General features: G+C 43.4%; 1 protein-coding gene across 10 annotated transcripts in view; it reads left to right on the top strand.

Annotated features, from left to right (window-relative positions):
• Positions 1 to 19,468, top strand: part of PDE4DIP (phosphodiesterase 4D interacting protein) — a 162,782-nt gene that overhangs the window by 38,120 nt on the left and 105,194 nt on the right. For 8 of the 10 annotated variants that reach the window (XM_070395852.1, XM_070395847.1, XM_070395854.1 and 5 more), the window contains exon 4: positions 8,703 to 8,813. In XM_070395852.1, coding sequence (XP_070251953.1) covers positions 8,703 to 8,813 — 111 coding nt within the window. The other 2 variants (XM_070395862.1, XM_070395866.1) reach the window with 2 other exon arrangements.

The following is a 19,468-nucleotide window of genomic DNA, read 5'->3' as shown; positions in this document are numbered from 1 at the left end:
CAGTTATTTCAAGAAAAGGCTGCGCAGAGGATGGGTATCTGAGTTTTAGGGGAGACAATGGAATGATAGTAATATGATAGCATTTAAAAGGTGCTGGAACTTCAGGAATGATGTTGAAATTTCAGAAACAGAGTTTCGGAAGAAAGATGTGTTTATTGTGCAACTCAAAAGAAAAAAAGGTCTTTGTAGAATTGCAGTCTGCTTTATGAGCAGGCCTCATCACCAGCTGACATCTGGAATGTGGGTCAGAAACCCTGGGTGGGAATGAAAGGGTTGAGGAGTGGAAGACCAAGTTCGTTGACTTTGGTTGACACTCTCCTTGTCAGAATGGTCTCCAAAAGTTAGGCATTTTCCTCAGGGCCACTTCAGGAGTATGTTTTTCCTGTAGCAAATCCGAGTGGACCTACATTTCCTTTTGTTTTATCTCAGGATTATAACAAAACCTTAATTGGTAAAACATAACCCATGAGTTTTTTGTTTTTTAAAAAATATATTTTATTGATTTTGTTTTTACAGAGAGGAAGGGAGAGGGATAGAGAGTTAGAAACATCGATCAGCTGCCTCCTGCCTCCTGCACACCTCCTACCGGGGATGTGCCCACAACCAACGTACATGCCCTTGACCAGAATCGAACCTGGGTCCTTTCAGTCCGAAGGCCGACGCTCTATCCACTGAGCCAAACCAGTCAGGGCAACCCATGAGTTTTTTTATATTGAGGGCCATTTAAAGGATACTTCATCTAGCCTTTATGTTAGGGCCCCCTAATCTAAGCAGAACATTTTGAAATGATCAGTTCTAAACCACTTGCTTTTAACTGAAACTTTATCATAAAAAAAAAATCAGTTAAGCTCCTTTTGTGACAGGACATTTACTCTCATAATGTAAGTGCTCAATAAATATTTGGTGAATGGCCCTAGCTGGTTTGACTTAGTCGATAGAACACTGTCCTGTGGACTAAAGGGTCCCAGGTTCAATTCCGGTCAAGGGCATGTACCTTGGTTGCAGGCTCCTCGCTGGCCCAGGACCTGGTCGGAGCTCGTGCAGGAGGCAACCAATTGATGTATTTCTCTCCCATCGATATTTCTCTCTGTCTTTCCCTCTCTCTTCCACTCTCTCTAAAAATCAATGGAAAATTATCCTCGGATAAGGATTTAAAAAAAAATTGGTGAATGGATGTGTGGATGGAGTGTGACAATAAGTTTACTATATCCAACTCTACTAGAGAATTTATCCTTTTATCTAGCTATTTTACAAACAACAGGAATGTACAAAGACTAATAAAACACTGTCATTGTACCCAATATTTAAATTATACCAAATATTATTTTCACTGTATTTGCCTCAGATTAAAAAAACAAAAGTTAGCATTTCAGATACAGTTACAAGCTTCTTAGTAGCCTATCCAGATCTGTCTCCTGACTCCTTTCCAATAGTTAATTACTAGTAAGTAATTTTCCAATAGTTAATTGCTAGTAAGTAATTTTCCCAAAGTTACACAATTAGAAAATAGCAGAACTGGGATTTGAACCTACATCTCCTTGGTTCAAAAGCTTTTGCTCTTTCCACAATGCCCAGCTACTTCACCTAGATAAATATTCATAACAGTGATAATATTTGTTGCCTATTTGTAAATGAATAGTATGGTGTCAAAAGTTACTTACAATAGTATTCTCCTGTTTCTCTGTTTACCATATTATTTAAGGCTATTTTTACTTTCATGCAATATAAAGATATGAATTATAACAGATATCAAATTAATATAGTTTTAATTGAAGAAGTGCTATTATATTTGAAATGAATGTGTCTATTAACACATTGTGGACCAGTAGTTTTATTGCTAGCTTTACCCAGTGGCCAGAAAAGTTTCTATTGAACGAGTACAAAAAATGTTCTACATAAATGTTATAGGCACGCTTTAAAATTAAATACCCATTGCATTTTGAAGTTATTTATTACATGTTCTTACAAGCTAATATCTTTTAAAGAATTCTTGTGATTGGCCACAAACCTTAGAATAGGAAACACAAGAATTCTCGTGATCCGTCCCCAATGTATTAAGACGATTAATCATTTGTAGCAGAGTGGAAGTTTATTTTTAGGAGAGAGAACGGTAAAAGATTAGTATGTTTTCAAGCATTTCCATTTAGAAGAGCTATGTGGGGGGTCTGAATATGATCAGGCAAATGTGAAGCTGAGTTTTTTTAAAAGACTGACTTGACAGTTGTTTGTGTTAATGGGGCATGACATGCGACAGCTGGGTTGTAATCCTCCTACAATTGTTGGCATTGATCGAGTCCTTATTAAAGTCTTATTTCCAGTTTGAACTAATACATTAAGAAGCAGAAGAAATTAAGGAGAGAGCAGGGGAGAGCCATTAATGTTTGGAAAAAAAATATTTTTAGGGAAGAGTAAAGGTTTTCAATGCACTGTGTGAGAAAGAAAGAACAAAGGCAGAAGCGCTGAAAAAAGAGGTAGGGCCCGGCCAACCTGGCGCACTGTTCATTTCCTAAGTAATTCAGAGCTTAACGAAAATACATGAGCCTGGGGGAGAGGCCCCGGTTCAGTAGGCCTGGTGTGCATCTCGGGGATGTGCATTTTTGTTTGCTATAAACCACAGACACAAGCAATAAACAAAACAGTTTTCTGAGTAAGCAGGTTCTGGCCCTCCCCACCGCCTGGCCTTTCTCCTCACCCTTTGTCTAAATTGAGAGCCAGGATGTGCCTAGAGCAGTGGTTCTCAACCTTCCTAATGCTGCGACCCTTTAATACAGTTCCTCATGTTGTGGTGACCCCCAACCATAAAATTATTTTCGGTGCTACTTCATAACTGTAATTTTGCTACTGTTATGAATCGTAATGTAAATATCTGATATGCAGGATGTATTGTCATTGTTACAAGTTGGACATAATTAATCCTACCAGACCTGAGGCCCTGAACCTAACTGTCCCCTGTACCTGGGCTCCTGAGCATTAAAGAGAAAAAACCAACATGATATAGAAAAATGTTAGTTACATGCAAACAAGTTGTTAGAATAAGATAGAACTTGGAGACATTGTAGAAAATAGGTCTACCTTTCATCTACCTTTCATCTAGCACCAATATTCTACCTTTGTGTGGAAATTACCGAAAAATCGGTACAGCGGTCTGGTAGGGTTATAAAGCATAGTGATTAATCACAAAAAACAATATGTAATTTTATATGTATTTCCGATGGTTTTAGGTGACCCCTGTGAAAGGGTTATTCGATCCCCAAAGGAGTCGCAACCCACAGTTTGAGAACCACTGGCCTAGAGGCTCCTCACCCTGACTTTCAAGATCTCCTGAAAATGGTTCTTCACCCCCATCCTCTCTGTTCCTCATTACAGGACAGTATGTGCCATTGTCTCCGTCCAGTTGGCTCTCGGCACCATTGCTTAAGCTCCGCCTGCCTTGATTGCCTGACATTCTCCCCCAAGCCTAGCCACACGTGACTCATCCTTTAAGGAGAGCTGAGATGCCAGTTCTCTATGGAACCTTCTGACAGCTCTCCTTCCTAATTTCTAAGGTTTTTACAATTTGTACAGTTCAGATTGTCCTTGAATTGTAATTTGTCATATATTATACCCCATTTGTTCAGAACTCATACAAAGTTCAGATTCTGCATTGTATATCAAAATTAGTCTTTTTAAAAATATATATCTGTATATATATATTATTGATTTTTTTACAGAGAGGAAGGGAGAGGGATAGAGAATTAGAAACATCGATGACAGAGAAATATCAATCAGCTGCCTCCTGCACACCCCCTACTGGGGAGGTACCTGCAACCAAGGTACATGCCCTTGATCAGAATCGAACCTGGAACCCTTCAGTCCACAGGCCGACCCTCTATCCACTGAGCCAAACCAGCTAGGGCCAAAATTAGTCTTTTAAGATAACTTTTTTATAAAGAAGAAGGATGCCTTTACATATGCTCTTCATCCTAAAACATCTAATTTTGTACACAATTGAGTTCTCATAGGATTAAGTCCAGTCAGTAAGTTAATACATTGCGGGCAGATCACGAGAATTCTCGTGTTTTCTGTTCTAATGATTGTGACCAATCACGAGAATTCTTTAAAAAGATATTAGCTTGTAAGAACATGTAATACATGACTTCAAAATGCAATGGGTATTTAATTTTAAAGCGTGCCTTTAACATTTATGTAAAACATTTTTTGTACTTGTTCAATAGAAACTTATCTGGCCACTGGGTAAAGCTAGCGATAAAACTTCAGGTCCGCAATGTGTTAACTATTCATCCCTTCTTTTGTCCAGCAAATACTTACTGAGCACCACTCTTGCCTGGTGAACAAAACAGGCAAAAATCCTGGAGTTTATATGCTAGTGGGGGAAGACAATCGAGAAACAAAATACCTAAGTAAATATGACATTTTAGATGATGATAGTGCTATGGAAGAGAAAAAACAATGGCGATATGAGTGCTAGGGTGAGGCACAGAGTGAGTTACAGTTTTAATTATACAGAGAAAGCAAACCATATGGAGGATCCACAAGCTCAAAGGCTCTGAGGAGGGAGTGTGTTGGCTGCTTTTGAGAAATAGCAAAGAGAAACTGTGGCTGGTGCAGAATGTGTAGGGGGAGAGGAGGAGGAAAAAAGTAAAAGAGCAAGGAGAGACTCCAGATTAAGTAGGGCTTTGGGCCTTATGGGCTAGCAGGGGTGGGCAAACTTTTTGACTCGAGGGCCACAATGGGTTCTTAAACTGGACCGGAGGGCCGGAACAAAAGCATGGATGGAGTGTTTGTGTGAACTAATATAAATTCAAAGTAAACATCATTACATAAAAGGGTACGGTCTTTTTTTTGTTTTATTCATTTCAAATGGGCCGGATCCGGCCCGAGGGCCATAGTTTGCCCACGGCTGGGCTAATGGAACGATTCCATGTTTTGCTCTAAATTAGATGGGAAGCCAGAAGGAGTTTCCAGCAGAGGAGTGACCTGGCGTATTTTAGAACGGTCACTCTGACTTGTGCTAAGAATAGATTATAGGGAGTAAGGGCAGGAGCAGGGAGACCAGTTAAGGGGACTATTCAGATAATTTTGGGGAGAGATCATAAGTATCTTGGCCAGAGTGGTAGAGGTGCCAGTGGTGGTGGTGATATAGTTGGATGGGTATAGATACAGTGAAAGTAAGAATAATAAGACTTACAGGCAGATGAGATGGTGTATGAGAAAGAAGAGACAAAATAACACAACGGTTCTGGCCCAAACAACTGCAAGTATTGAGTTCTTATTCAATATTGGGGTCCAGCGAGGAAGGAACATATGCACCGTGAAGGATCTGTTTCATTCCTGTTTCATTAGCAGGCTGTACAGTGGGGTGAATGTTACTGGAGAGGCTGTCTCAGTTTAGTGGGAGTGAAGTAAATGTGGAAAGACATGTAAATGCCTGGGCAGCTTACAGACTAGTTGGAGAAACAGAAACACACAAGTCAAGTAGCTCTAACGGGTGTAAACAATCCTTCAAGACAACCGGAAAACAGTATCACGAAGCAGCATGTGAGCACTTGCCAAAGGCAAATATTTGCTTGAGGAACTCAAAAGATGAGGAAATCTTTCTAGGCTGGGGAAGCAGGGAACACTTGGTTTGGATGGGATTTGAATTAGGGCCTGAAAAAAGTGGTAGTGGCCGGCCAATGTGGCTCAGTGGTTGAGCATTGACCGATGAACCAGGAGGTCACAGTTCGGTTTCCAGTCAGAGCATATGCCCAGGTTGGGGACTGGATCCCCAGTGTGGGATTCTCTCTCATCATTGATGTTTCTCTCTCTCCCCCTCTCCCTTCATCTCTGATATATATAAATATAAATAATCAGAGACAGGGTGTCTTGAGGGAAGGTGACGGTGTGGTTTTCCATTCATTCTATGAGGGATGAGACACCTGATAAGGGTTTTAAGTAAGAGAATGACAGGATAAGATCTGAGTTTTGAAAACATCGCTTTAGCTGTAATACAGAGCAGATGACCTAAAGTGAATTCTGGCAGGCATGGTAAGAGACTACTACAGATGTGTTTGCTATGAAGTTGGTTGTAAGGATGGGACGTTCACTTGAGCTATCTAGCAAAGAGTATGTGTAGGGCTAGGTCTTAGGTAAGAGAATTTGGTTGGAGATTTGGGGGTTGTTTAGGAGGCAGAAGTGTTAGCCCTAAAAGTGGATAAAATCTCAAAGGGAGAAAGTATGAAGAGAAAAAAAAAAAAGCAGAAGGCTAAGGACTAAGCATCATTTAAGCACTCACTTTAAGGAGCAGCAAAAACCAGAAAAGGGGGCAGATGGAAGAACAAGGGACCACAGGGCATAAGAGGAAATAGGCATTAATGTGCAAAAAGAAATATCTAAGTTGGATAAGAATACCCTGCATTGTTATGCAATGTTACTTTTCACAAAGCTTCCATTAAATTATCTCACTTGATTAAAGAATCCAAGTAGACATAGCAAACGTTATCAAACACTAATCAAATCTGGTATCCTGGTTCCCCATGTGCCAAATGGAGGTGATAAGAACTAGGTTATTCCTTTTGGAGCGTAGACCGAGAAGGTGCCTTAAAAATCACCTAGTTTCCGACCACTTTATTTTATAAATGAGGACAGGTAGGCCTCTGGAGAAGCGCACTTCTGAGGTCATACAACCATTTAGTAACAGAGCTGGGACCAGAAACAGATCTTCTTGAGTTTTAATTTAGACGTTTCTCTTCCTGAACTTTATTCATTTATTCTAAGAGCATGGACATAACAAAAATAACTACATGGATTTTAAATGTCTACATTTTTTTAAAAAATGAGTATTTTATCTTAAGTTGCCAACAGTCTATGGTAAAAAAAATATGTTGACTACTTATAATCCAAATTGATTCGAGAGAATGCTCAGTTCTAATGATGCCCTCCTGAGGCCTCTTTATCCACCCAAACCTTTTCTGTCTTTCAAAGCGAAGGGCAAGTGCAACTCTAACGTTTTCTGCCACCATCCCAATAAGAATTAACCACTTTGTCTTCTGGGTTCTCATAGACTCAGCGTTTTCCAAACTTCAGGTGGAAACGTCGGTGCGTAAATGCATCAATTCAGGGGGTCCCTCCCAGAAAGAGAAATAGAACAGATAACATCAGTGTGCATCGCACGCAGTGGTGGTGACATTACTTTGTGAAGCTTTCACTTCATGCATGTGTGTGTGCTGGATTGCAGTATAAAATGTAAAAGGTGTGACAAGCTTGGAGGATTATAGTGAAAGACACGCACCTATATCCATATAACTCTTTGAGATTTGGGACTGTCCTCACCTTTCTATCCCTCATGCCCAACATACTACTCGGTGGGGACTCAGGAGATGAAGAGTTATTATTAGAAGAATGAAGAACAGGTAGGTTGGGGGGAAGTGAGTACTTGAATTAGTATAACTTTCTTTAGTCTTCTTTACTTTGGACGTTAATATTAATTTTTTTCAACCCAGTATTTACCACAACCAAGAACCTGTGTTTGGTATGTGTGTCTCCCAGTGACCTTCAATGTCCTGTGTGGTGTGGTATAAATAACACTTCCTGCTAATGTTGCAGCTGTCATTCAAGGATCTTAAATTGCTCTAGGAGCAGGATCTGGTGTTGAGTGCCTGGCTCCACTTGGCAGGTGCTCGAGTTAGAACCAGGGACCGGCTGAAATCTCTGGGCTCCAGGCTGACGCCTCCCTCTCCTCCCACCCGCTCCTCCCACCCTCTCTTTCCCTCATCCCTTGTGGGGAGGAGCCATTGACCCTGCTGTTTTGTGAGCTTGTGTAACAGTAAACAGAGTTTGCAAACATTCCAGTGAATGAGAAGGTTGCTCTTTAATTTGGGCTGACTCTGATGTATAATATGTGGAGGGGGAGGGGTCATGGAAATAAAGACTATTGATTTAAGCAACTCGGGGATGGAAAAGTCAGGGGAGAAAACTGTGAAGGGACTGATTAGAGGTTTAGGATCATCCAAGGAAATTAGAGACCCCTCTGGCTAGTAGCTCTTTAAGATTTGCACTTGACCCAAAGGGCTATTTGATTAGCTATGTGCGATATCCATTTTGTGTCCTCTTGTTCATGTCTTCCTTCTGGCCACACTCCATCGGTTGTGTGTGTGTGTGTGTGTGTGTGTGTGTGCATGCAAATCAGCCACCAGGAGTTTAAATACCACTCCTCCCCGCCCCCCCCAACACCCTTCATTTCCCTCTCTTTTTTGTAGCCCTACCATCACCTTGAATTACTCCCATTCCCCATTTCCTGGAAGCTCCTCGGGGTCGCCCCCCTCTCTTTCCCCAGGAGCTGTTAACTGCCCACAGTTGGGCCTGGGAGGCTCTGGGAGGGTGGCAGCTTGGAGTCCTGGCTTGGAGTCAAGTTACACCACTTGTGTGTGTGTGTCTGAGTTCACGCAGCATGTTCCTCTGTCAGGGATTCCGCAAATATCTGCCGGAGGTAAAAAAGGAAAGTGCGCTGCGCTCCAGCACCCAGAGCAGTGAGCCCCGCGTCCCGAGTCCCCGCGAGCGCCAGGCACCAGGGCCATGTCGCCGCCGTAGCCTCCACCGCGCCCCGGCCGCTCGCTTCATGCCTCGGTGCAGCCGCACCACGTTCCTGGGGTGAAGGGGTGCCTGGGCATGCTCCTCCCCATGGGCAGCCCACCATGTCTAATGGATATCGCACTCTGTCCCAGCACCTCAATGACCTGAAGAAGGAGAACTTCAGCCTCAAGCTGCGCATCTACTTCCTGGAGGAGCGCATGCAGCAGAAGTATGAGGCCAGCCGGGAGGACATCTACAAGCGGGTGAGTGAGTGAGGGCAGGGGCGCACAGATATTCCAGGCCCTTCCTGGCTCGCGCTGTGCGCACTAGCGAGGGAGGTGGGCTCCAGGCCTGGGCTGCTCACCTTAACGGCGCGTGACCTTGGCCAAGCCCAGTTCCCCTCCTGAGAGAGGGAGCTGGATTGAACCAGAGGTTCTCAAACCGCGACAGTGTGTGTGGAACCGTGCAGAGCAATCGCCTTGGGAGCTGGTTAAAAGGTAGATTCCCCGCCTCACCCCGGGATTCTGACTTAGTCACCGGTGGGGAAGCTGGGAAATTTGCATTTTAAAACAGCCCCCAGAGGTGACTCTGAAGCTGGTAGTTCCCAGGTGTCACACTCCATAGAGAAAGGCTGCGTGTAGCCCTGGCTGGCCCCGTGGAGGCAGAGAATGATGCCGCGGAGAATAGGGCAGCTGCGGAGGGCACTTCTGTTTCTTGAGAAATTCATGTTCAGTTTTTTAAAAATATTTTTTTAATTGCTATCAGAGAGAAAGGGACAGGGAGAGAGAGATAGAAACATCAATGAAGAGAGAGAGAATCATGGATCGGCTGCCTCCCGCACGCCAACTGGGGAGACCTGAATCGAACCCTGACCTCCTAGTTCATAGGTGGACGCTCAACCACTGAGCCACACCGGCTGGGCTCATGTTCAGTTTTGAAGAGCGTTATGTAGAATAGTTTTAAATACAGAATCTTGGGCGTTTTCAGTCTTAGGAATAGGTAAGCTGAGCATGAAGAAAAGGTAGCAGCAGGCCTGCTGAGGGGGAGGGGAAAGGGTGGCTTCCCTGAACCACATGGCTGTCTTGATTGACAGCTGAGTGACTCAGGGTGGGGATTGGCTGAGTTGAGGGTGAGATGAGACAGCACCTTGCTAGAGGACATCAGGCTGTGGGGGTGCAAGGATTAAGCGTCCTGACTGGTTTCCACAACATTGGTTTCCACAGCCTTAGTGTCTGTGCGGGCGCTGAAGGGGCCTGAGTGACCTGGAGCTGGGGTGGGGAGGAGCGGGGGGGGGATTTATCAGAGATCCTAAATCTACAGCTGTTTACACAGGAGACTGTGCAAATAAGATCCCTGTGCGCCCCTGGGATGCATCACAGGCTGCCCGATAGGATCTTGGTTAGAGGGGTTCCTGGTGTCTATGACACCCAAATGACTATTTGGTAAATCAACAAATGTGGACCACCACAATGGGGAGATTTAGCCCCATTTTCTGTTTTTCCTGAATTTCCATGTTTTACTCTGAATTTTCCTGAAACTGGTCTAGGTTCGCCTTTCGTCTTTTATATGGCTAGTGATGTGCCTCAAGGAGCCGCCAGGATCGAGGAGGATATTGCCAAGTGAGGGTTGTTGGCTCAAAGATATATAGGAAAAGGGTGGAGGGTAAATGGCAGTATTTGCCTCAGGGTGGAAGTAGTGAATGAATTTGTTCACTGGAGCATTTTTCTATTAATTGTCCCCAAAGCAAGACAGAAGGAAGAATAGTTTCATAGATCACTTGAGGGAAAGATGTTGTTTTTCTTTAGCTTGAATCAAGGGATTGCTTGCATCGTTTGGTCTCACTCTGCTCTGATAGTCTCCAGTGAACACTTTGGGTGGGCTGTGCAGAGGCCCAGCTGTCCGGAGAAGCGTGATTAGGATTAAAGGAGCTGCTGAGGGGCGGGGGGTGGGGAGGGAGTGGTCACAGCACATTGTCACATGCAGAAGTGACAACCATTTTGTTCAACCAAAGTTGCCACTAGCCCCATTTAGGAAACAGGCATGGCTCTATGTCCTCCTAATGTCAAGTACGGCGAAGTCAGGCAGCTGCTGGACAGCACGATTGGAGGGATCTCAAACTACTGGGGCCCCTTATCTCCCTTCTCACCAAATCTTCGTTCATTCCACCTGTCATCTACTCATCCCATTTGTCTGTGACTTGGGAAACACTAAAGGCTTACGGTCAAAATGCTCTTATGTAATGCTAACAATGCATAAAGCCATTGTTAACATTAGAAAAGAGGCTCCAAGATTTGTCACGCAGACTTTTCAGCTCTGAGTTAACTCACCTTTCATCTGGGAGATTTATTTTCTGCAACAAGTGAGACAAGGGAGGGTCAAGACGCCCTTCTGGTACCAGCTGCTTGTCAGGGAACTTTAGTTCAAAGTAATCAATATGTCATTGTGAGATATTTTGGGGTGGCCTGTCTTGGGCCCCAGCAGTGTCTTAAGTTCATCCTTGTTGGTCACATCATGATTCCACGAGATTAGGTGGATTAAATAACAGCCATGTTGGCAAAGAGACATCAAGGATGACATGCGTTACATCATCACATGGTAAGTCAGGTATTCAGATGGGAATGCAGAGCCCTGTTCGGTGACCCAACTTAGCTTGGTTTTTCTTTACTGTTGGAAGGACACTTCTTTAAATAGAGTAAAAATATTAAATCACACCCAACTGAGTCAGAATCTGCAATAATTTGGGTGCTGCATGCATGGTTCTCTTAAATAAAACCAATATTTATGAAACATGTAATGTCAGTCAGTTGTGGATAGTAATTATTTTACACATTTCCACTACTTCAGATTCTGTTGAGATATTTGTATTAGGAGTGAAAATTACTGTCTTTAGGAGGGACAGTCAGGCTTTTTACCCTGATGGCAGCAGGGGAGGGAAATACGGGAAACTTTAGTAGGAAAGGACTGGAGAGAGGGTCCTATCTTTCCAAGTGGCAAGTCATTCTTTATGTAGTTGCTAAGGGAGAGACAAATATAGATATAATCCATAAGGATTTTAATTAATTGTAAGAAGTTGTAAGAGAGTTATATAAAAACCTGGAAGTGTCAACTTCAAGGCAAGTAAATAAAGGAGTTAAAGGTTTCTCTCTTTCAAGCTGTTCAGAAAATTCAGAAATAATCTTAAGACTCATGCTAACTATGGACTAATAACGTAGTATTAAATTATACCTAAAAATTTGTTTCTGTGAGACTGGTTACTTTTCGGCTGTTTTAACTATCCTTTAGCTTCAATTTTTGTAAATAATTAAAAAACACAGAAAAAAAATGGGCATATATCTACCTGATTAAGTACCACTGCCCCCTCTTGGTAGCAAATAGTAATTGTAGGTTCAGTTTTTTGGGAAGATAGTTTTGGATGTGTCTTCCCAAGAAGAAACCATTGCAGTACTGCTAGCTCCTGATTCTGGAGCAAAGTAAAGAGAGAAAGTGCTGTGACCGGCCCACAGCTGAGTATGGCCCACTCCTTCAGAGAGTGGCTTGTTGGCATTTCTGGACTGCAGCTGCTCTGGCAAATAATTTCTGGGTGGCAACTTGTTGATTTCCTCGTTGTTGTTGCTTATCTAATACTGCATCTTCTCATGATAGCTGAGTGTGCCACCACTAGAAATATGTTCTGCCCTGGAATTAATGAAATCCACTGCTGTGTGCAAAACACCCAATCCACTGTGTTTCGTCTTATGATAGCTACTTGTTAAGCTCCTGTGAGTTTATTATTATGGTGCTTTAAAAAAGATTTAAGAATGGAATTTAAAATCTGACAGATCCAATAGCAAAAATATCAGGAGAAGCTGAAGGTTGTCATCTGGGCCAGGTAGAGTCAGTGTTTAAATCTGGCATAATTGATGTTAGAAGGTGAAAGTGGATTTGGCCTTCAGATGGGAGTTGGAAGAGTTGTGTTCTCTTGTTCTTTGGCCCTTAAACTGCCTGATTTCTCTGAGCTATCGTTTCTCATCTTTGAAATCAAATGATATTTTTCCGGAGCAAACTTTGAAGTTTATGCATAGCATATTTATGCAGCTAGGTTTTTAAAATTGTGACAAACTAAGTACTGGTTTTACTTGCCTACCAGATTTTTATCATTTCTACTATTCAGCTGTCACTGGGCATAGTAGTTAAGAGTTATGAATCAGTCCGACTGGTGTGACTCAGTGGTTGAGTATCAACCTATGAACCAGGAGGTCACCATTCGATTCCTGGTCGGGGCACATGCCTGGGTTGCGGGCTCAATCCCCAGTGTAGGGCGTGCAGGAAGCAGCCGATCAATGATTCTCTCTCTCCATTGATGTTTCTATCTCTCTCTAAACCTCTCCCTTCCTCTCTGAAATCAATAAAAAATATGTTTTTAAAAGAAAGTGAATAAATAAGAAAGGCTGGGTTTGCTAAATTTCTTTTGTTTTAACAAAATATTTTATTTAGCAATGGTACAAAGTCCTTTGCTTTTATACAAATTATTATGACTATGATTAATTATAATTCAAAATGTTTTATCATCTTGGTTTAATACTTTCTGATATAATTTGGTCTGGTTCTAAATTCAGCTTTTAAAAAAGTTTTGAAGACCTACCTCTTTTTGGTTGATCCTGCCTGCTTCCTTAGTTTCAGGGGAGAGATGAGCTTAGGCACTGTGTCCAGGAATGTGCTGCAGCGAACTTACAGATTTTCATGAGTGTGGAGGAAAACAGAGGGTCCATGTGGGATCAACAGCCTGCCATCTTCTATCCTAGTTCCCTCCCTCCTCACCTACATCTACCTGGAGCTGTGTTTCCTGAGGTTGGCGTCCAAAAGGCCAATTGAGCTCTCAGCCCCGATGATGAACTTCTGGAGCCTAATTTACTCTGATTCACATTCAGTTATCCCCTTAACTACGACGTCCACCTAATTTATACTTCTGCATGAACTTATTACAAAGCTCCTTCTTAGTATTAGTTATGTCCACCCAGGCTTACACACTGGTAGACATAGCATGATAGAGTTGAAAGGAGGCATTCTAAATTCCTGTCTCAAATGTTTCCCTTATTTGCCTTATCCCCTTGACCATTTGTTCACTCACATTTGCACAAATTGCCACATTCATACATTCATTCAAACATCTGTTGATTATCTGCTCTATGCCAGCTACTGTGCTTGATGTTGGTAGAGAAAGATATTAACAAACAAAACGATATAATAAGGGCTTCCATATAGACATACGAACATATTGGTCTAGAGTACAAAGGAGAACAATAAAGTCCACCAGGAAAGGTCTTGCCAAGTGGGTGAAGTTTGAATTGAATCTTGAAAGGTGATTAACACAGCAAGGAGTGGGAGAAGCATTGCAGGCAGAAGAAACAGCATATACAACCACACAGAGCACTGAAAAAGCACTGTGTGTTGGCACACTCCAGGTCTTCAGGATGGCTAGCGCACGTGGTAAGGATTGTGGTGGTGGGAAGGTGAGACTGAGAGGTAAGCAGGGTACAGATCATGGAGAGCTTTGGGACGTATCCATTCATTCATTAATAAACATTAATTGGATACCTTCTATACTCTAAGTACTCTGCTAGAAGTTGGGGGTTCAAAATTGTAAAACACAAGAGGGAGTGTGGTAAAAAGCAAAAATCGAGATGTGTACAAAGTTAGTTGATGGATGGTGCAGTGGAAAGAAAGGATTTTTGCCAGGAACGAAAGCCTAGAGACAAGAAGGCGTGTGATTCATGTGGAGAATAAAAGTGGTTTTGAGTTGATAAGTTTAAGTAGTAGGCATATAGAATAGGCTTTGAAGTATGCAGGACACAATCCTTTGTGCCATTTTAAAGAGTGTAGACTTTATCCTGAAGATGGTAAGGAGCCATTGATGGGCTTTAAACAGCGGGGAACCCCCAGATCCTTCTGGTGGGTGGGAAGAGAGGCTCCAGGAAGGGAGTTCAGGAAAGCAGGAGGACAGACAGGCCAAACAAACTGTGGAGACAGTAAAATGATCAATAGCTGGCAGGGGTTTGGGGGAGGGAGGGATGAATAGGCAGAGCAGAGAAAACTTTTAGGGCAGCAAAACTATTCTGTAGGATACTGTAATGATAGATCTGTGTCATACATTTGTCCAGACCTAAAGAATGTACACCACCAAGGGTGAGCTCTAATGTACAACACTGTGGACTTTGAGTGATGATCATGTGTCATTATAGGCTCATCAGTTGCCACTCTTGCCACTGTGGTGGGGAATGTTGATGTTGGGGAGGCTGTGGGGGAGGACGGGGTATGTGGGAACTCTCTGTACATTCTGCCCAGTTTTCTGTGAACCTAAAACTACTCTAGAAAATAGTCTATTTTTAAATACTAAAAAATTAAAGAAATTTTAGAGACAAAATGGGGGCCCATGTCAATAGGAATAGAGGGGAGGGAACTGATCTGGGAAATATTTAGGAGGTAAAACATCTGTAGGACTTGGTGGCTGATGGAATGGGAAGACTGAGGGGAAAGAATCGAGAAGACTGTCAGACCCAGCCAGGGTGCCTCAATGGTTGAGCATTGGCCTATGAACCAGGAGGTCATGGTTTGATTCCTGGTCAGGGCACATGCCCCTATTGTGGGCTCGATCCCCAGTAGGGGGTGTTCAGGAGGCAACCAATAGATGATTCTCTTTCAACGATGTTTCTATCTCTCTATCTCTCTCCCTTCCTCTCTCTAAAGTTAATTATTTTAAAGACTCTCAGGTTCCTGGCTAAGACAGGTCACTTTTTCTGGGCCTCTGCTTGTTTATATGTAGAATGAGTGGGCAGGATCCGGATCCATGCCAACATCCCTCCCAGCTCGAAGTTCTGTGATTCTGAACAGCCTCTTCTGGATACTCTCACCCTAGCTTAGCCAGTTGCCTCCCTTCTCCCAGTCTCTCAGCTCATGATGCCTCTCAGTGCAGGAGTTGCCTGCAGAGCTGAGATGGCTTTAAAACTGCCAGCCAGTGTCAGGAAAATTGGGTGCTGTTATCAGGTAGCTGGGGTTATAATTAGCCCAGTTGCTAGGGGAAAACTGAGATTCTGTAGGCATGGACTGCCAGAAGCAGCTTTCCCCTGCTGGATGAACTGACTCCTTTGCAGGAACAAAGTGGATAGGGATGGAGTGTTTTCATGTGTTTTTAGAGGATTCAGTTTTTGCCTAGGATAGTGGTCGGCAAACTCATTAGTCAACAGAGCCAAATATCAACAATACAACGATTGAAATTTCTTTTGAGAGCCAAATTTTTTAAACTTAAACTATATAGGTAGGTACAATGTTATTAACTTAATTAGGGTACTCCTAAGGCTTAGGAAGAGCCACACTCAAGGGGCCAAAGAGCCGCATGTGGCTCGCGAGCCGCAGTTTGCCGACCACGGGCCTAGGATATAGGATAGGCTGAAAGCAGAAAACAGGCTTATGCTGGGGCTAATCAACATCTTCTGTGTGGTAGGAGGAGTGGGCAAAATTCTCTTGATCTGAATTTGGGTAGCTGGAAAGAGACTTCACATGATGGAGAGAAATAACTCACAGTTTAGAGCTAGAGAGGATCTTGGAGGTAATCTATATAGCCCTTTCGCTTTTTAACAAATATTTTTATCTTAAAATAATTTTAGACTTATAGAGAAGAGGCAAAAATAATATAAAGCGTTCTTCTATACCATTCATTCAGCCTTCCCTAATGAATAAGCCCTTTGTTTTTAAAGATAAGGAAATTGAGGCCCCAAATAGTAAAGTCACTTGGCCAAGGTCACACAGGTCAGGTTGGGATTAGAGTCCAGGAGGCCTGGCTACCTGTCTGGGTACTCGAAGTGACTTCCTTGGTCTTCAGCAAAGTTTCAAGGAGTTTACATGCTTGCCAAAAATTTAGACTTTCTTCCGCTTTGTGCTACTGGGCTAAAATGGAATATACACAGCAGGGGCTAGGGTAATTCATAGATAAGGATTCTGTACCCTGTGCCTGCTGCCAAAAGAACATATGTAGTTCCTCAGCCTATATACGCCTTCCGTAGGGGTTTCATTTATGTTTCCAAAGCCACTGTGAACATTTTTTATCTCTGCTTCCTGCTCTGACCTTTGCCATCTCCTCTAAGCAAGTTCAAATTCACAAACTTCACAGTGAGATGAGGCTCTGTGATACGTGGAGAAGGCACGGAGTGGGGGCTGGGGCACACTGGAAAGAATCCACCCTATCATGTTAAACAGCAGCTAAGCCACCCACACACCAAAAGACCTGGTACATGCTGTTCCCTGCAGAGTTAAGTAATGGTGCAGGTGGCTTTTTGCCAGGCAGCGTTAGAACAGACTTTGGGCCACACCGGGCAGTTATCATACCTGTTATTTGGAAACTTGGCTTGAAGAGGTTGGAAGTAAATGAGAGGCACTGCCTGTCTTGTAATGCCAGCTTTTCATCCCCCAGCCTCACGCAAGGTCCCACTGCGTGAAGGGCAGGAAGCCACCTCTATATGTACTCAGGGCCTTAGAAAGCCCTCATGGGGGTTTGAGGACGAAGCCTGCTCTGGGGCCCCTGGGTAAGTGGAGGGAGTTGGCCAGCCTGCAGGCCATGACCTGGAGCTGCGAAAGGAGAGTCTGTGCCCTGGCTGAGGGCCAGAAGTAAGAAGTCCTTCCGGGTCACTTGTTCTGGGTAGGTTTCCAAGCTTCCTCTGAGGTCGCATAGTGTGGCCCCTCTCAGAGTTCTCCATTAGAGCCAGTCAAACTGAGTCAATGCTCAGTACTAAACATACATCTGGTCCTGCCCACCTGGCGCCACTCAGCTGATGACACAAGGCGTGCTGTCATCACTCTGCTCCCAAGTCAGGAACTCTGAGTCCAGAGCAGAATCCTGGGGTCTTCCAGGTACAGAAATCAGATGAAGGTGGTGGACCTCTGGGGCTCAGGTGAGCGGATCCCTTACAGATGGGGAGCCCCCTCTCTTCTGAGTCTGCTTTCTCTCCGACCCCTTCTCGGTGATGGGATTGTGAGGCCTCAGGGGATTCTTGTAGTCCAGTGGTTCTCAACCGTCTGGCCCTTTAAATACAGTTCCTCATGTTGTGACCCAACCATAAAATTATTTTCGTTGCTACTTCATAACTGTAATGTTGCTACTGTTACGAATCGTAATGTAAATATCTGATATGCAGGATGGTCTTAGGCGACCCCTGTGAAAGGGTCGTTCAACCGCCAAAGGGGTCGCGACCCACAGGTTGAGAACCGCTGTAAATATCGTCAGAAGGGTCATAACTGGTCCCTTCCAGCCTCTGCCAAGCTGGGAAGGAGAGCAGAGGGGTCCCTTCAGTCAGGGAAAGCTTGGTTGTAGAGGGGCCACATAAGGGCTTGCCGAAAGTGCTGCAGGTAGAGGGTGATCAGGAGATGGTGGTTAGAACTGGAACTCCGCCTCAGGCTTCCTCCACCCTCAACTGCTCATTTCCAAATTGCTCTCCCTTCTCTTTTCTCTCCTGTTTCCCTACTTCTTCAAGGCGTGTGAGAGTATGTCCCCCGTGCCTCAGAGTCTTGACATAAGATGTAAGAAAAGAAATGATCAGGAGGAAAACTCCTCTATCCTTTCTAGGCTACTGCTCTCCAGAAGTTTCCAGAGCCAGATCCTCTCCCACCTTCTTGTATCACTGTTCTCCCCCATTTTTAGGCCCTTTCTGTCCTTCTTTGTCCCATATCCTGCCTCTTTCCCCTCAATTTCACACATAAATGCTAAATGCTTCCCATTTAAACCCTCTTGGAGAAGGAAATCCATTTAGTGTTACTGCAGGCCAGGCTCTATGCTTTTGCATTTTATACATATTTAATCTCAAGCCCTTAATAGCCCTGTGAAGTTGGTGTCTTGTCCTCATTTTTTTCATAGGACCAGGTTTGCCATCAGCAGCCCCAGGGAGTGGACCTGGTATCCCAGCAGCTACATGGCCTGATTCTTGAGTTAATCAAGGCCTTGGCACATCCTTTAGAATTAAAAGTTAGTCCCTCTTTCAAATGCAAATGATGCTTTTTAGTGGCTAACCCTACATTGTATTAAGGCCTGACCAAAGAGAAAAGAAAGAGTTCTAGTGAACCGATATCTATTTTCATAGTGGCTTTCACCAAGACTGTGACCGGAAAGGGTGGCATTATCTCACTGATCTATCTGCAGTAAAAGGTGGCTTTGACCTCATTTTTACTTGTGAAACAGGTGCAAATTGCTATGTGGAATGTAATAGAAACCGTGCTATCCTTATCCCCGTGCACTGCCCTGAGTCTGGTATGGGAACTCCAGAAATACAGAGGAAATTAGGAAATATTCAAACCAACATGCAAATTAGAAAATGAGGTTTATGAGTAAAGGGCAATGGAATTGGGATTTTTAATTCGGGGAAGAATAAACTTAAAGGTGACCTAGTAGTAGTCTCAGTCTGTGACAGATGATCAGCTATGCTCTGTGTCTGATGAGAATAAGTTGATCCTAATTTAAACATAAGCATTTAGGCCTCATTCACAAAAATATTTTTGACCACCTACTATGTTCCAGGTGCTATTGGAAGTGTTTGGAATATTGTATCAATGAACAAAACAGATAAGCATCGCTAGCTTCATGGAATTTATATTCTACCTTGAGAAGACAGACAATGAACAACAAATATGTAGAATATTGGAAAGTGATTAAGTCCTCTTCAGAATAAAAAGAAAAACATAGAGCAGGGTAAGGGGGTCAGAAAGTGTAAGAATGGAGGGCAGGTTACAGTATTAAAAAGTGGTCAGGGGAGGCCACATTTAGAGAGTGATTTTAAACACACACACACACACACACACACACACACACACACACACACACACATTCCTTACTTCAGTTTATGTGGTCCAGCACTCCAGAAACAGCTTAGCTGAGTTCTCTGTTTAGCACTTCACTAGG

The sequence above is a fragment of the Myotis yumanensis genome, unplaced genomic scaffold (genome assembly GCF_028538775.1).
Source record: "Myotis yumanensis isolate MYYU_CA2020_CCGP unplaced genomic scaffold, mMyoYum1.0.hap1 SCAF_17, whole genome shotgun sequence".
Lineage (NCBI taxonomy): Eukaryota > Metazoa > Chordata > Mammalia > Chiroptera > Vespertilionidae > Myotis > Myotis yumanensis.
The sequence above is the reverse complement of the archived record's forward strand: the minus strand, read 5'-3'. Positions and strand labels throughout refer to the sequence as shown.